The 18,708-nt window shown below is 41.3% G+C and overlaps 1 protein-coding gene across 1 annotated transcript in view; it reads left to right on the top strand.

The window, feature by feature from the left end:
- Positions 1-5,226: 5,226 nt before the first annotated feature.
- Malt1 (MALT1 paracaspase) overlaps positions 5,227-18,708 on the top strand; it is a 70,541-nt gene continuing 57,059 nt past the window's right edge. Inside the window, exons 1-2 of the mRNA XM_008855361.3 lie at positions 5,227-5,673; positions 12,467-12,633. Of these exons, the coding sequence (XP_008853583.1) occupies positions 5,447-5,673; positions 12,467-12,633 (394 nt within the window). The 5' untranslated portion in view covers positions 5,227-5,446. The remainder of the gene's footprint in view (positions 5,674-12,466; positions 12,634-18,708) is intronic.

Below are 18,708 nucleotides of genomic sequence, written 5' to 3'. Positions count from 1 at the left end.
AAACATAAAATAATTAAAATTAAAAAAAAAAAACAACTCCATGTGCTATTAAAAACCCAATGACCCTGTAGGAAGCACAGACCTACAAGCTAACAACTTAGTTTTTTGGTATGACATCACCTGATCTTCACTCCTTGCCTCATCCTGGTCTCTGCCCGTTGTCTTCTGTACCGCCCCCCCCCCCACCTCTCCTAAACCAACCTTATGAGGTGGTGGTCCTGTACTTTCACTTTGGACTTCTTCCTGCTCTTACTTCCATAAGCAACTCTTCTCATCTTCCCACGTGGATGGAAGTGCTTATCTTTGCCTCTCATTGTCTTTGACTGGACTCGTGTACGACATAGAAACAGAAGTGAGCTTGAGGAAAACTGACAATGCAAATAATTCTTGTTCATTATTAAATTTTGTGACATAGTAGTTCAACTGATTTCCCTCTTTCATTGTGGAAGAAGCCAGTTTTGTCTCTATGAAGCAAAGATATTCCAGCATCCTGGTGGGTTTACTATCACCTCTGGAATCTCTTCTGAAGTAGTTATAACACCTTTCTGCTTCCCTTACTACTTAATTCCCTCAGTTCTTTAGAAACCATCAGGCAGAATGGGTTGCAAGGGATGTGACCAGTCTTGTGTCTGAGGGCGGCCTGAGTGGCTCTACCACAACAGTGAGTCAGAGAGGTCACTAAGGGTTGTAGGCATGGAGCAAGGATGGGGACATGAATGCCATTTAACTTTCATGATTTGTTTCCTTTCCCTCTAGTATATACAGATCCAAGGACCTGTAGGCATTCTCCTATATCAAGTCTTTTAAAAACCTGTTCATCGATGAAATATATCATCTGTCAATTTTATTTGGCATCTACAATCAAATTATGTAAAGGAAAAATACAAACTGATGAGTGAGTTATTGTATCTATGAATGCTTTTAAGATGGCATCATCAGAGTTTTATAGAACGAAATCACAAGCTTCCTGCAAATTGTCTGGATTCATAAAGATCTTTATCATTTCAACCTATAAGGAAAAACTCCCAATACACATGCATGAACTTTTAAGGGACATTAAAAGTCATATCTTGCTCAGCAAGATGGCTCGGTGGGTAAAGGCACATGCCATCAAGCCTGAAGATCTGAATTAAATACCTAGAACCCACATAGTGGAAAGAGAGAACAGACTTCCCCAAGTTGTCCTCTAACCTCGTGTGGACTGTGGCCTGTGCATGCAGGCACATACACATGAACACACAAGTAAATGAATTTTTCAAAACTTTTAAACAGCTAGGCATGGTGGCATATGCCTTTAATCCTAGTACTCAGGAGGCAGAGGCAGGCAGATCTCTGTGAGATCATGGCCAGACTCGTCTACATAGCAAATTCCAGGCCAGCTAGGGCTGCAGGGAGATCCTGCCTTTAAAAAAGAATAAATAAATAACAAAATTTTAAACATTAAAAAATAAAAGTCATATCTCCACTTGCAATTTTTTCTTGTCTTTATTTATAGATAACTGGCTTTCTAGATTTATGTCAAAAATTATTTTATGTGTATTTTTGCCTACATCTAGGTAAGTATACCTGTGTCATGCAATGCCCACAGAGGCCAGAAGAAGGCATTGGATTCCCCTGGAACTGGAGTTACTGGTGGTTGTTAGATGTCATGTGGGTGCTGGGAATTAAACCCAGTTCTTCTGCAAGAGCAGTCAGTGCTCTTAACTGCTAAGCCATCTCTCCAGCCCCTAAATATAATAGTTGACAGAGGAAAACTAAAGTTAAATTATTAATGATATTGTTCCCAAAATTAACGTGGCAATTTTGAGAGTACTAAGGTCAACTTGAAGACTGCATACACAACTCTTGTCCCATGAGATTTTGCTCACACAACAAAAGTCACCTAATGATGCATTTTTCAGAATTTATCCCCATCCTTAAGCAATGTATGACTGTATATGCTGTGCTTGCTTCTCCTAATCATTATACCAGTATACACTATTATCATTTACCTTTTACAGGAATGGAAATATCTCAGAGAAGTTAAATAACTCATCTAAGGGGTACCACTAATAAGTGGCAACACCAGTGTAGGAATGAGTTTTATTAATGGACATAACCTGAACTAATGACTTGTAGGTATGACCTGAGGTGGGGGCGACCATACCACACAGTGTGAAAAACAAGGTTCCAGAGTCAGTTCCATCTGCATTGGGGTACACAGACAGCTCTATCTGCATAGGCTGAGGGGACTGCATATTTCTGCAAGATAGACAGGGAATAGGGGAATTAGTAACCTCTGAGTTTGGGCCCACTCTTAAAAACTTAAGATTCAACCTATTTGTTTAGGGTAGTTGTAATGGTGTAATAATAACACCTGCACACCATGACTCAAATTCAAAACTAACCTTAAGTCACATGCTTTCTTCTATACCAACATGCCCTAGGGGCATGTCTTGGGGGGGGGGAAGTCTATTGAAAAGGTCCAGGTTTGGTTCCTAGCACCCACATGGTATCTAACAACATCTGGAACTCAAGTTCCAGGGGATCTGACACCCTTTCCTGGCCTCTGAGGGCACTGCATGCACAGGTGCACTTACATACATGCAAGCAAAATACTCATACACATAAAATTTTTAAAAATTGAATAAATAGGGTCGGGAGAGATGGTTCAGCGGTTAAGAGCACTAGTTGCTCCTGCAGAGCACTTGGGTTCAGTTCCTAGCACTGTAACTCCAGTTCCAGGGGATCAGACGCCCTCTTCTGACATCCATTGGCATTGCACAATACAGGTGCACTTACATACATGCAAGTAATACACTCATACACATAAAAGAAAATTTTTAAAAATATGTATCTAAATATATATATCTACATAGAAGCTCAGAGAACTTAAATAACTCACTTAAGGGGATACTAATAATAAGTGGCAACATCAGGACTCAAATTCACAGCTAACTTTAAATCATATTCTATTATACCATTATGCTCTAGAACAGAACTGAAAATTCTAGTTTCTACTAAGAAATACCAGTATTGGATTGAGAGAAAAAAATGATAAAATACAATGTCTGTCAAAGTATAGGATGTAGAATGCACCTAAATACATCTACATAAAATAAATATATCTAAATTTTAAAACACCTAAATAAAATATTTAAATAAAAAATGCATCTAAATTTTTAAAAATTCTCAAATGCAGAATTCCAATAAGGGCTGAGGAATGTAGCATTATTGGTAGAGTGCTTGCCTAGCATATGCAAAGCCCTGGGTTCCATCCCCAGTGCCATATAAAACTGTTTGTGGTCATGAATACCTAAAATTCTAGTGATCAGGAGGTGGAGACAACAGGATACAAACAAGTTCAAGGTCACCCTTGGCTAGGCACATACTAAATTTGGGGGCAGCCTGGGCTACATGGGACTCTATCCCCAAACACAAACAAAAAACAATAAACTAGAGGTGTTTTAATTTCCATAACTGCACACCATATAGGTAATAAAAAATATTTGTCTAATGACAAGATTTCCAACAATTCAAGCTGAGTTTAAGCAGGCCTTTGTACTGGTAAGTGTTAATGCCAGCACTATCTACTATGTGCCAGTCACTGAATTAAGTGTTTTATTCATATCAAATCCTTTCATCCTGGCAAGAACTCTATATACTACAATCCAGTCCCATTTTAACAGGTGAACCACAGACATGAACTCACTAAGGTCACACAACCTGAACCCAGCAGATCTTTCTGGATCCAAAGTTCCTGCTTAGTCACTACACTTACACTGAACTCTGAACTTAAACTGGAGTAGTGTCCCTCAGTGACTGCTAGTGTGTTGTGGAGCCTGTATGGAAAAACCTACCTTGCCTACTGTGAGAATCTGGGCGTCCAAATTACTGCTGCTGAAAATCCTTCTGCCTGGAGTAATGAAAGCTATATAAAAGCACCAGAAAGTGGGTCAGAAAGGCCTGTATGTCAGGGCTACCTGGCTGGTCACCATTTTACTTCTGTCTCAAAGAAACCTATAGTTTTCAATGGGATAATGGCCTTTGTTGTATATATGATTGGGAGAGATCTCAAGTGTAGCTCTTTTGTCACTTCATCTAGATCATTCTAGGGAAGGGCATCAGCTACAGGGCAAACTGTTTTGAGTATGAATACTAGGGGTAGCAGTCTGATGCGGGGGCGGGGGGCGCAGACCATTACTGCTAAAACCAATGATTTCTTGGGTCTAATTAGTCAAAATGCACAACTATTTGAATTCTGGTGACATGTTTTTGCTGAGCTGGAGACGAACCACACTAGGCCAGCTCCCTATGACCAAGCTACCTGGCTCGGACCCCAGCTACTAAGTTTAAGCTTAAAAATAATTTTTAGGGGCTGGAGAGATGGTTCAGTGGTTAAGAGCGCTGGCTGCTCTTGCAGATGACCTGGGTTTGGTTCCCAGCTCCCACATTCCTCTAACCGTCCTTAACTACAGTCCCAGGAGATCCATCGTCCTCTTCTGACCTCCGCGAGCACTGCACCGCAGGGGTGCACTTGTATGCATGCAGGCAATACACTCATAAAATAGTAAAAAAGTTTTAAATTAATTTTTAAACCGTCTAGGCAAAGATTTGGGCCATTTCCACTGTATCTGAATCTCCAGCTCCACTACTTCCCTTTGGCAACACTGCACCCATCTAACCCGCGAATGAGGAAGCGTCCGCTGCGGTCGCCCCATGCGGGGAGCGGGAAGCCTCTCGCGGACGCCAGGCACACGCAGCCCCGGAATAGACAGAGAGCGACCGCGCGTGGGGCCGGCTCGGGAAAGTGCGTGCTACCCTCTCTGGCATGAGGCGAGCCTCCTCCCACCGCCCTGGGACGCTCCGACGCCGCAGGCTTCCTCGCTGCGGAGAAGCCACTGTGGCGTAGTTCCTCCACCGCTTCCTCCAGCAAGGGCACCCACCCATCCCTTCCTGCTCCAGCAGCGTTTGAAGCGCGCGCTACGCCGGCAGAGGCGGCTGGGAAGGCGCGGCCGCATGCACCAGCGCAGTCAGGCCCAACCTAACCCCGCCACCGAGCTCGCTTTTCGACCTGGCTGGGAAAGCCGCCTGCAAACAGAATCGAGACCCCGCTCCCGAGCCCGCCCCCCTGCCGGGGCTGAGACTGACGTTTGCACACCCGCAGCGAGGCCCCGCCCCCCGCGGCGGCTAAGGCTGCGGTTCGCGCACGTGCAGCGAGGCCCCGCCCACGTCCCGCCCCCTAGCCCGCTCCTCGCCTTGGGTGGCGCGCCCGCGGCTCTTTAGGCTAACCTGTCTGGCGGCCCGCAAGGTCTTCTTCCTCCTGAGGAGGCCCTCGCTGTGTGGCGGAGTTCTCCTTCCGCCCCAGCAGCTCCCGGGCGGGCGAGGGCCAAGCGGAAGGTGCGCGGCCTCCGAGGCCCGTGCTGGCTGGCGGGAGCCACGGCTGTCTGGGTCGCCGGCGCGGGCCATGTCGTTGTGGGGGCAGCCGCTGCAGGCCTCGCCGCCCCCGGCTGTGCAGCCACCCCCGATCGCGCCCTCGGGGACACTGGGCGCCCCCGCGGCTGGCGCGCTCCTCCACCGTCTGCCGGAGCCGCTGCTGCGGAGGCTGAGCGAGAGCTTGGATCGTGCGCCCGAGGGCCGGGGCTGGAGGCAGCTGGCAGAGCTGGCGGGCAGTCGGGGGCGCCTGCGGCTCAGGTGAGCCCGGGCCGGGCGCGGGCGGGGGTGGGGGCTCGGGCGGAGGGATGGGCGCAGGGCCGGGGATCCTGCGAGACCGAGACCGAGATGGAGAGGGCGGCGCTTCCGTCTCCTGTAGAGAGAACCTGAAGACGGCCGAGTCCTGCAGGGTGGGACCCGGGACTCGGAAAGAGACAGGCCGAAAGGGCCGGTTCCCACGTCCCTTCTCGGCCCCTAAAGCTGGAGAGCGATCACTGCCGGTTGACCCGAGTTGGGTGGAGAGGAAAAGCCTGTCTGCAAGGTCGTGTCCAGAGGGCTAAGTGCAGAAGAGAGGGATGCGGTGGACACAGTCCTCGGAACCCCAGGGAAGATCGAGAGAACTGGACAGGTAGAGGGGTGTAGTGTAGGGTGGAATTCAGGGATACCTGCAGGTCAACGGATGAGGAAAGGAGGGAGAGACTGGATTCAAACTCAGCATCGCCTTCGAGCAGAGGAACTCAGCAATATTTCTTCGGACTTCACCGTGAACTTTAGACTCTAATTAAACTAGTTTCCTGATGAGAAAAGGGACCGCTGACGGAAAGGCCGGGCACCTCGGTTAGCCATTCTTCAAGTTTTGGTTCTCAAGACTTTGACATGCTTGGGACTACAGAGAAACTTTAGTGTGGGTTTTATATAATTGCAGATCTATACTGGTATTTTCTGTTTGAAATTAAAACCAAGAAATTTTCAAATATTTATCATAAAAGTAATTCTTAAGTCTTACCCAGGAGCAGAGATACAGACTTGTCCAAAAACAAATTTAGAAATTAAATGGAACCTTGGTTTACATTTTGAAAATCTGGATTTTTTTTGTTGCTTAGTTTGTGTTTTATTTTTTTGAAATTAAGATCTCACTTGCCCTCAGATTCTGGATCCTTCTGCTTCAGACTCCCTAATGATGGGATTTCAAGCAAGCACCACTGAATCCATCTTGAAATCTTTTTTTCTTTTCCTCTTTCTTTTAGAGTTAGGATCTCAGTGTACTGTGAGCTGGCCTGGAACACTATGTAGCCTAGTCTGGTCTGGAACTTTCAGCAGTCCTGCCTCAGCCTTCTGAGTGCTTTGAAAGTTGTTTTAATGTCTTGGTTTAATTGCAGAACTAGATTCTTTTATATTTCTGTGCATTCAATCTGTTGCAGTATCACAGGTAATAGAACTCTAGAAACTCCAGTATACATTCCTGAAAGAATAAATAGAAAAGGTAAATAGGGACTTAGAATTATTGTGAAAAGAATGTTTTAACCTTGTGAACACCCTAAAAAAGTCTGAGGAACTGCACTATAGATTCCCAGACTAAACTTAGAACTACTACTTTGTACCATTGTTATTATTTTGGACTGTCTTTGAACTGATTCATTTTCATAACTAAACTTTGACTTTTATTGTAAGTATTTGTACACACATTTATGAACCTAGGAACAGAAGCCATTTCTTATTTTGTGCTATACATAGAATTTATCTTAGACAACAGGTACTTAAATTGAGCTCAGTTTCTTCACTCAAAATTGTATGTATTGAGTGCCTAGCAAGAAGTTCTAGAAGATAAAAAATAAATTTTCCATTCTTCATAAGGCTTCTAGTTATTTGGATAACTTATTTGATATTCGGAAATAGTAACATATTAAATGTTTGGTTTATATATAATATTTATCATTTATTGAACACATAGTATATACCAATGTACCAAGTGTTTACATGTATTACCCACTTTAATCTTCCCAACAACACTGAACTTCAGAGTTTAGGGTAGAGGCAAAAAGTCATGATGATATAGGATTATTGCTAATGTAGGAGAGGCCCATGTTGTATGGCGGGAATCAGAAACTGGTCAGCTAAGTTGGGCATGGTGGCACACACATGTAATCCTAGTACTTGGGAGGTGGAAGCAAGAGTATTAAGGAGCTCAAGGCTGTCAGCAGCTACATGGAGCCCCTGTCTCAGACAGACAACTAACTAGCAAGCATAGCAGAGGCTTGAGGTTTTTCTGTTCTAGGTAAAACACTTGGGCTTTTGGGTATGCAAAGAAGATCTAAAATATTCTAGATCCATATATGTCTCAACTTCTAGATGTATTATAATGTAAGAAGTTGTTTTCTTTGAGGGTAGGATCTACAGAGTATTGTGGTGTTAACCAGAAATCTAGTTAGGGAAGACTCTAGGCTTCCTGAGAGAGAGCCTACACAGTGATGAAGAGATGTGATTACACTACGCTCTAGAAGAAGCATGGCTACTGGACAATAAAAGGAGTGGGTACTTAATTCTGGGTACTAAGTTTTCTCCCAAATTTACTAAATAGACTGCAGAATGGTGTCTATGTTTGGGGGAACTTAAGGAAAGCTTTGAAGTCACTTTTTGTGGAGTAGTAGAGAAAGGCAGTTGCTTACCAAGTTGTACATTTATAGAATTTTAGAATTCAGGGTGGGGAAGAACCATAAATTTCACTAATCTTCCAGAGTGATGGGCAGTTAGCTACACATGGGTTAGTTGGATGGGGAGAGTTAGAAAATTGAAATATTAAGCTCATACTGATTGCAATGAGGACAATTAAACTGCCATCAAAAATTAGTACTGAAAACTTAGGGGCTGGGGAATAGCAACCCCTGACAAGGTCAGCTGGTAATTTTTATGCTGCTTAAGATCCAAAGAGTTATTTTAAAGTGATTTCATACTGGTGGGAGAAGAGCTTCTGATGATTAAGTGTCAGATGTAGAAATGAATTATAGTCTGATTCCGATACAAGTGGATAACGTGTAAATGCTTTCCTCAGTCACTGAGTCCACTAAACTCAAAAGCTTGTCTCTTTCTTTTTTGTTTGCTTGGTTTGGTTTGAGGAAAGATCTTACTACATAGACCAGGTTGGCCTTGGAGTTATCATGATCCTCCTGCCTCTGCTTTTTGAATGCCACCATGTTTGGCCTGTTACCCTCCACCCCACTTCCCCTCCCCACACACTCTTTACATCTTTCTTCAAAATACATGAAAACTTAAGAATATAAATCACAAGAGCAATCCATTCAGAGTTGTCTCCAGAGATTAGGAATACTTGTAAATGTTTTCAGATGATTATTGATGACATACTGAATCCTTGCATGTACTCTAGTTTGCTGTAATCATGAACCCATGGGAATGCCCTTCATACAAACCGTGGTCTAATATCGGACACCTTTTTAAAAAATTTGTTTGAGACAGGGTCTCATTATGTAGCCACAGCTGGCCTGGAACTCACTATGTAGACCAGGCTGGCCTCAAACTCACAGAGTTCTGCCTGCCTCTACCTCCTGAATACTGGGACTAAAGCTATATGTCACAATGCCTGCATAATATCAGATACCTTTTGCTGTCAGTTTAGAAATATTCTCAGTGTCCCAAAGTATATTAAGTGGTGACTAGAACATCTGTGCTGGTTAGTTTTAGTTGTCAATTTGACACACCTGGGTAGAGGGAAGCTCAACTGAGGAATTTTTTTCATTGAATTGGCCTGTGGCCATGTCTGCAGGGCATTTTCTTGAGTAATGTGGAGGGCCCAGCCCCCTGTGGGTGGTGCCACCCCTGGGCAGGTAGTCTTGTGTTGTATAAAAAAGCAGGCTGAGCATGGATAGGCCAGAGAAGCTAGCCAATAAGCAGTGTTCTTCTATGGTCTGTGCTCCAGGTTCCTGCCTTGGCTTCCCTTGAAAATGGACTTTGCTGTAAACTAAATAAACCCTTTCCTCCTCAAGTTGATTTTGGTCAGTGCTTTTATCACAGCAATAGAGAGCTGACTAGAACAACGCTAAACTCCAAGGATTGGCAGAGGTTTTAGAGGATCTAAAATACTTAAATTGTCTAAGCAGGATCCTTAAAAGTAAAGCTGTGAAAACATGAACCAAAGGAAAAAAAAAATCTGTTGCTGCTTGTCTGCTGTATAGGAAGTATTCTTTAGCTGCTGAAATCCTACCCTCAAGCAGCTTATGGTAGAAATATGAACTTGGATTAAAAAGATTTAATGAACGTTTCCCTCATCATCATCTCTTTCTCCTCAGTCTGAATTTTGAAGTGCTCTAGGGCTCAGGTTTCCTGTCTCTTCATGCCTTTTTACTTAATCCTCTGATGTTACCCTTCATTCTCATAGTTTTACATACAGTCAGGTTGATACACCCAGTAACACTGTTTTAAACTCCCAGGTAGGTGTATGTAGATGGCTATTTGCCTTCTCCTCTGGGTGACTAATAGGCATCTTAAATGTAACATGTCCAAACTTACTATGTACTCTCCCATAAACCTCTTTCCTTAGTTTTCTGCATCTTGGTAAATGGCCACTACTTTTCTCTAGTTGCGCAGGCCAGAAACTCCATTCTTGACTTGTATTATACATCATTTTTATCAGCAAATTCTGACTACTATATCTTTAGAATATATTTAGAATCCAACTTCCACTGCTACCACACTAGGCCAAGACAACATTGTATCTCACCTGGTTTCTTTAGAAGCTGCTTAGTTTCTCCTCTCCCTTAGCCCCCATCCCAATCTCTTCTAAGTGCAGCAGTTCGAATGCTTCTTTTGAAATATTAATCAGAAAGTTGGGGTTGTAGTTCAGTTGGTAAAGTATTTGCCCTAGCAACACATGAAGCTCTGGGTTCTATCCTCCAGCACCACATAAACCAGGCATGGAAGCACATGCCTGTATTTCTAGCCCTTGGAAGGTGAAGGCAAAAGAATTAGACATTAAAGGTTATTTTCAACTACCTATTGAGTTCAAGACCAACGTAAGATAACTTAGACCATGGCTCAAAAAAAAAAATTGTGAAATGTCCTAGTGCACTCATGTAATTTTAGCTCTCTGGAGGCTAAGGCAAAAAGAGTTGAAGCTTGAAGCTACCCTAGGCTATATGTATAAGACCCTATCTCTAAAGAAATAAAATAAAACCTTAAATCAGACCTTACTCCTTCTTTGCTTAAAACCGTCCAGAGTAAAAAATATGTCATAGCTAGCAATGACTTACGAATCTGCTAGCCTGTTGCTGTCTCTATCCCTTTTGGTAGTGACATTTGCTTTCTTGTTCTTCCCTGAATACAATAGGGTCTTTGTTCTTGCTTACTCTGACTGAGATGATCTCCCCATATTACCACATCATTTGCTCCTCCATCTTGTCAATTGTTCGCTTAAAAGTCATTGTCCCAATGAAGACTTTGCAGATTGTAGAATTTGAAATTACCTTGTACATCCGTTCAAGTATTACCTGTTCTGCTGCTTCAGTTGTTTCTAACACACTTTGTGATCACTGGACAGATTTATACACAGAGATCTCTCTGTATGTTTGTGTTATATCTAACCCCCTCTAGAATGAAGAATTCAGGAAGATAGAGAATTTTATTCACTGTTCTAGCCTCAATACCTAGAAAAGATGGACTATTTTAGGTGATTAATGAATAAATTATGAATAAAGATTCCAAAGAGTAGGTATAAGAGAAGCAGGGAGCCTAAAGTATAGAACACATTCCATTTGATTACATTTTTCTAAATGTGTAAGTAAAAATGTAACTTTTTAAAAGATTTGTGTGTGTGTGTGTGTGTGTTTGCTTGCTCATATATGTTCATGTGTTCACGGAGGCCAGAAGAAGGCTTTGGATCCCCTGGAGTTGGAGTTACAGGTAGTTGTGAACTACCTTGTATAATGGTAGGAACCAAACTTGTATCTCTGGTAGAGCAGTGACTGCTCTTTAACCACTAAGCCATCTCACCATCCCCTACAAATGCAGCTCTTAAAAGCAAAGTTCATTTGTTTCAGTAATAAAGCAGATCTTATATTTAAATATCAAGTTCAGGTTTCTAGAAACCACTTCAAAGTAGACTCTTAGAGGAATGTAACTAAAAAAGGAAAGATAAAAGTTGGGCATATATACACATCATCTAGTCAAAAGCCCATGCCATGCGGAAAATCAGTAAAACAAAAGAAGATACTAAATCTTGTTTTTCTATATATCTCTTGTTTTGGAACAGAAATAATTTATCTCAGTTTGATCTTTGTTTTTTGATAAGAAAGAAATTCAGTCTGTTAAATTTGTTCTATCAGTGTAAACATCAATTAAAGCATCCCTTGGTTATATTTGATAAGATGGCTTCTTAACTTCGTGTAGCAGAGCCTGGTAAACTCCTGAATCATAAAAATTGTATTTTGCATACAGCACTTGTATATTTATATCTCATTCTGATTATTTGAAAGCTTAGTAACCTTGTAATTGTTTCTAATGTATGACTTGGTATTTTAAGCCTTTTTCAGTTGTTAACTTTGTAATATTGTCCTGACCAGTGCCGTTTTGAGGGATTAGTCACCCTTTTCTCAATTCAGAGTACTATTCACACTATTTACATATGGTCATGTGCCAAGACAAAGTATTTTGGCCTCCTAATGGAATGAGGGCATATTCCTTTAGGAAGGCAGCAGAATTTAGCCTGGTAGTTAGTGCTTTCATTTTAGATCATCTGTTACTTCATCTTTAAAGAAAGAATAAAGAAATTTTCTGGTCTTTTTCCTATCTTCAGATTAAAGACAAATTTTGATCAATATCAAGACTAAATTTCTCTCACATTCTTCTGACTTTATAATTACAGGAGCTGAGTGGGAGAGTACAGGAGAAGAGGGAATGATGGGGAAGGGGGAGGAGGAGGAAAATAGCATTCAAAATATAGTTTCTTACCACCCAAGGTTTATTCCATATAATACCTACAGAGGCCCAGCTATACAGTAGGCATTGCATTCTGGAAAATGCTGACTTGAATTTAATCTGTTTTTAGTTGCCTGGACCTGGAGCAGTGTTCTCTTAAGGTACTGGAGCCAGAGGGAAGCCCAAGCCTGTGTTTACTGAAACTAATGGGTGAAAAAGGATGTACAGTCACAGAATTGAGTGACTTCCTACAGGCCATGGAACACACCGATCTGCTTCAGCTTCTCAACACCCCAGGTAGGCTTTTTCCTTTAGGAATATTCCCCAGAAGTTTATGGAGTCAAATTTAGAGAAAAATGCATCTTTTGACCAGGTAAATTGTATTAAATATTTTTGGAAAACATAAATATGTAGAGCCTCATTTTCCTCCATGTTGAGATGAAAGAAGACATCAAAAACAAATAAAAATGTATGAACATTGATTAAATTATAGTTTGGAAAGTCAGATATGAGAGACTTTTTTTTTTTTTTTGGTATTTTTGAGACAGTCTCCCTGTAGCCCCAGCTGGCCTGAAACTCACTATGTAGAACAGGCTGGCCTCAAACTCACAAGGCCTCTGCCTCCCAAGTGCTGGGATTAAAGGTGTGCGCTACCACACCCTAGCATAAGAGACATTTTTAAGTTTCAAAAATTTGAATATAACCCACACATTTGATAGATAATTAAGCCATAATATTGTAGTCCTGTAGAAGAATGTCCTAGATTCCAGGAAGATAGAGGCATGCTAAAGTATTTAGTGATTAAGGTTTCTGTAACGTACGTTGAAAAAGTACAGCCAAAGCAACAACTGTACATCTTTACATAAGTATATATGGATGAGATAAAGTGAGTAGGTCAGATGTTCAGTTTTTGGCATTGTGATAGTTTTAAAATGTTAATCAGCCATAAATTTTTCTTAATATACCAGTATTGAATGAGGTTTCTCATGTGTGAGGTCAACTGAAGAATAAGAAACAGGGCCTGGAGAGATGGCTCAACAGTTAAGAGCACTTGCTGCTCTTGCAAAGGATCCAAATTAAGGTCTCAGCACCCATATCAGGCAGCTCATGACCACATATAACTAAGCTCCAGGGGATCTGACACCCTCTTCTGGCCTCTACATTCATATGCACATACATATATAACATACATACATACAAACACAAATAAATAAAAATAAAATTAAAAACAAACAATAGAAAATAGTCTGTTCTCTTCTAGCTGAAAATAGAGTTGGTCAGCTTACATGGTGTTAGTAAGGAGACCGTGCGATCAAAGGTGCTTGATTTGGCCAGGTATGGTAGCCCATGCCTATAATCCCTGTACTGTGGGATGCTGTGAGAGGAGGATCTGGAGTTCAAGACCAACCTGGGCTACACAGTGAGACCCTGTCTCAAACAAAAAAATGTTGGCTAAGTGTGTGGCATATACCTTTAATCCCAACACTCAGGAGGCAGAGGCAGAGGCAAGTGGCTATCTGTGAGATTGAGGCCAGCCTTGTCTAAATAGTGAGTTCCAGACCAACTGAAGCTGTAGGGAGACCCTGTCTCAAAACAAAGCAAACCTTAAAAAAGAAAAAAAAAAAATGTTTTCTGAAGGAACCATGGAGGTAAAGGAAAAGAAAGAACCTGAGAGAGAAGAACAGTAGGAAATAGGTGTTACTAAGGGAGCTATGGATAAAAATGGGGTTATTTAAATGGGAGGGGGCAGGGAGGATTATGCAAAGAACTTTGGGGATAAAAGGAAAGAAGGAACTCAGGAGAGGTGGGACCATAGAAGAAGGGTATTATTAAGGGAGAAATGGGAAAAATGGGGACACTTTAAATGGGGAAACCATGGTGGAAGGTTAGACAGTGAGAGAGATAAATAATGCCTAGGTAGTTTTAAGAAACCAGAGGGAACCATATTAGTCCAACAACCTACTGACAAATTATACATACAACTAGTTCAAGAAACAAAATATGTCTAATCAAGGTTTATCTGAGAACCTTTGGTTTTTGCCCAAGCTTTATCTACATAGCACATGGTAATTAAAAGTACCAGACTGATGGAACTAACCTTCTTGGATGTTTAACAGCCGTTCTTTGAGGTCTATACTAATCTAGTCAACAGGACCTAAAGGACAGCTTTTGCTCCTTGCCTTCCAAGGTCAACTAAGTTCCAGGGAACTATGGAACATCTCTCAAAATGTCCTATAACTGTGGTGAGTCACCTGTCCTCTTGCTCAGCGAGGCCAGGGAGACCCCACCAGATGGACTTGAACCAGTCTACAAAGAGGAGGGCCAACTCAGAAAACATTTCTTCCATGCTTCCAACTGAAGCCAGCCACAGTTGAGCAGGACCTGACTTACCTTCACATAGATGGAACTGGTAAAAGAAAGGAGCCAGAGGCTTCTCCCAAGACCATGTGACCCCTGAGGAAAGGATCCTCAAATGACCTTAAGAGTAAAAATAAATTGGTCAATCTGGGCAAACTGTATGGTCTTAAACACCCAAAAGGAAAGTATAACCAAAGATTAAAGTGATCATTATATTTCTTTAAGAGTCCATGTGTATGGCTAAAAGCTACGTAACAAGAAACAATCCCAGGCAGGAGATACCGTCCTTTGAGTTGTTGACCAGGGTGGCCCAAGAGACTCCCAGACAGTAACTCAGCATAGAACTGGGAAAATGAACAGCAGACCCCAATCTTATCTAAAGGGATGTTGGCAACTGATTGCTGCTATTTGAGGAAGAGCTGATCTTCCTAAAACAAGGATCTCTAGATAGGCTGACTAGATTCAGTGGATGGACAAGCACTGGGGAACAGCTGGGGGTGCCTACAGCACAGAGGACAGTAACAGGGATGACAGAGTATATGGGCTTGCTGGGGGCGCTATGGGAGGGTGCTATTTGGGATGCAGATATAGAGGTGAATAAGATTGTTTGGAATGTTCTGTATGAAATACACACACAAAAAAAATCAATTAAAAAAAAAAACATTGAAGACTTAAAAAAAAAAAAAAAAGTGTTTTCTGATGGTGGCAGCGCTGAAAACCTCCTTCCCAGGGTTCCACTTGGCCCATCGGAAGCAAAAGAGTCCTGTCAAGCTTGGAGGGGCATAGACTGTGGACTTAATATTCTCTCTTTTACATGATTTTGATTGTATCCTATTTTATTATACAACTAAATTGGTTATATATTTTTAATAGGAACCCAATATATAGTGGTAAATTGTCAATTACACTTACCAGAAACCCAAACTCAAATTGATGTAATGAAGGGAATATATTGCCTCTATCAGAAAAGCCTAGAAGTAAAGCATGCTTCATAAGAGGCAGAGACTAGCCATGTATCTAAGGAACTGGCTTTTGTCTGTTTTTCCTATTTCTTGGCATTGACTTCTTTCTCAGACTGACACTCCACATAGCCCAGGATATCTGCTGGGTATTCTTAGGTTTATTCATCTTTATCCCAGCATTTCAAGCAAAAAGCGGGTTTACTCTAGTTAACTAGTTCACATGCCTAACCCTAAACCTATCACTGTAACCAAGGACATGGAATATGCTGAGATGCTTGGCTTAAAGGGTTGGGCTGAGTCAGCTTTCCAGGAACCACATGGATCACCAAACAAAATTAGACTCGTTGGACTGGAAAAGGGGCAGTAGATCCTGGAGATGTAACTTGTCTGTCGACTACAAATATAAAGGGCCCTAGATTATGAGGGAGGAAACTTGACTCCAAAGTCATCCTCTGCTTTACCATATATAATATACATGGTAAAATAGGCCTCCCTTCCATGCCTCCTTTGGGTATCATTGTATTGAATGCTTGGTTTTAACCACAAGCTACAGGCTAGGAACAACAAACTGCTAATGCAGGTGCCTCACATGCAACTGTTGCCCATCTCTAAGCAATGAATGTCCTAAAGTGGCATTTTAAAATTTTTTATTTACCCAGTGCCTCGGATAATAGGTACCCAGTAGTTGTAAGGATTGAAATCCACCAGCCTAAGGCACAAAGTTACCTGTGAAGTTCTCATACTTTATAGAACACCAAAGCCTCTGAAAACTTAGAACACCTCTTTGGAAATAAATATAACTTTTGTATCTTCAGTAAGTATACTTACTTACTGTGACTGTTGGTTGCCAGATCTATACAATGAATGAAGTATTCTCTACCTTGCAGAGTTACAGGAGTTACATGGAGTAATGATCATTTGAATTGTTTCTAGATGGTGACAGGGCTCTCATAGCTCACAATGTGTAGTATGATCATTAGCCTGAGATACAGAGTTCCTGATTTTTTAAAAATATTTATTATTTTTATTTTATGTGTATGAGTGCATTGCCTGCATGTAGGTAAGTGCACCCGTGTCGTGCAAGGCCCACAGTGGACAGAAGAGGCCATCGGATCCCCTGGAATTAGAGTTATGGACAGTTGTTAGCTGCCATGTGGGTGCTGGGATTCGAACCCGGGTCTTCTGCAAGAACAACCAGTGTTCTTAACCGCTGAGCCATCTCTCCAGCCCCAGAGTTCATGATTTTTAACATGTTTCCCATATATGAAGTAGTCTTGACTAAAATTGAGTCATATTTATTCATCTGAAATTATATGCCTGAAATTTTTTAGTAATATCAAATTATCTTGATATTTAACAAGCCAATAACTAAAAAGTACTACAGCAAATATTAGTAATCTTCCTTTTGCTCTGTTTTTCTCCAAATAGGAGGATTAGCATTTTTATGTCAGTGTTACCATGCATAAGTTGTTCTGATACTTGATGAGTGGGCTTTTTCAGGATCATCCCATAGGGACCTAGAGATACAGTTCAGCTGGTAGAGGCCTTAGCTAACAAAGCCCTGGATTTGATCCCCAGCACTGCAAATGAAAGAGGGGCATGGAAGATTATCCCATATGAGTTTTTTGTATGGGAGTTAGGAAAATATCTTCTGTATTACCATTTGTGCATTGTTCCTATGACTTTTTATATCATGTTAGCAATATAGTGTTATGTTACATGAATGTTATTTATTTTAAAGGAAGTAGTTTATCTGCATCTAATATGGATATCTAAAACTCACTATATTGATAGTATAATTAAGGAATATAAGCATTATAGAGGAGCTGGACATGGTAGCTCAGTACTTTAATTTCAGTACTTGGGAGGCAGAGACAGACAAATCTCTGAATTCAAGGCCAGCCTGGTCTACAAAATGACAAAATGAATTCCAGGCTTGCCAGAGCTGCATAGTGAGACCCTGTCTCAAAAACAAACCCAACAAACAAAGCACACAATAAAAAAAGAATTATAGAAAATATTTTAATTGCAGTTTTGAGAATAAAATGGCTAAAATAAGAATGTAAGCTCTGATAGAATCAACTTAATGTGTGACTTTGCTTGTAATGATTCATTAAACACTTTCTGTATTCCACTACCTTTGCTATCTCAGGCATTAAGTATTATGAATTCAAAGATGAATGATACAATCATTTCTGCCTGTGAAAAAGGTCTTTGTTCCTGGGCATTGTGACACATGCCTTTAATTCTAACACTTGCGAAGCAGAGATTCAAGCCAGCCTGGTCTACAAATGAGTTTTAGGCTAGCTGGGGCTGCAGGGAGACCCTGTCTCAGAAAACCATAAAGAAAAGAAAAGATTTTTGTTCAGTAAGGGCAACAAACCACATCTAGAACAGCTGTAAAAATAAGTATATATAAAAATAATTTTATGTGGCCTCCAGTTTTCTCATAACTGTATTCTTAAATGTTAGTGAAGGTACAGAATAGAAATGCCCTAGTGTTTTTGTAATTAATGTTATTTCATTGGAAGCATTAGTTCTTATTCCACAGAAAGCTGGGTATTTTTCTCTGACAGTCCTTGCCGAGAGGTCTGGTTAGGGTTGATAAGGTCTGTCCTGTTAGATGCTTTGCGTATCTTTCCAGATCTAGATTCAAATGCAAGAATAGGAAACTGGATTTATTTTGACTAAAAGAGGAACTTTAGTCTTTTCATATTTTGCTCTAATTGTTAACAGGATTGTACACAGAAATAGCTCTAAGAAATAGCTCTACTATGGAGTTCCTCTGTCTTTTTTGAGAAAATTACTAAGAGTCCTTTATATGTTTGTTTTGGAAGCCAGAAATAACCAAATCAGAGAGCTGGGAGTCTGCAGCAGTAGCCACTGACATGAAATCTAGGATGAATGCAAGCTCATCCTGAAATCTGCTCAAAGCTGGCACCTAGTTTCTAAAGAAGCCCAAAGGACTGAGGTGTCCCTCTTCTACTTTCTTACTCATTGGGCTTTTCCACAGAACATGGGTTGTCTTACTTTGCTCTACATCTGTACTTCT

This window comes from Nannospalax galili, unplaced genomic scaffold (genome assembly GCF_000622305.1).
Source record: "Nannospalax galili isolate Female #2095 unplaced genomic scaffold, S.galili_v1.0 scaffold567, whole genome shotgun sequence".
Lineage (NCBI taxonomy): Eukaryota > Metazoa > Chordata > Mammalia > Rodentia > Spalacidae > Nannospalax > Nannospalax galili.
The sequence above is the reverse complement of the archived record's forward strand: the minus strand, read 5'-3'. Positions and strand labels throughout refer to the sequence as shown.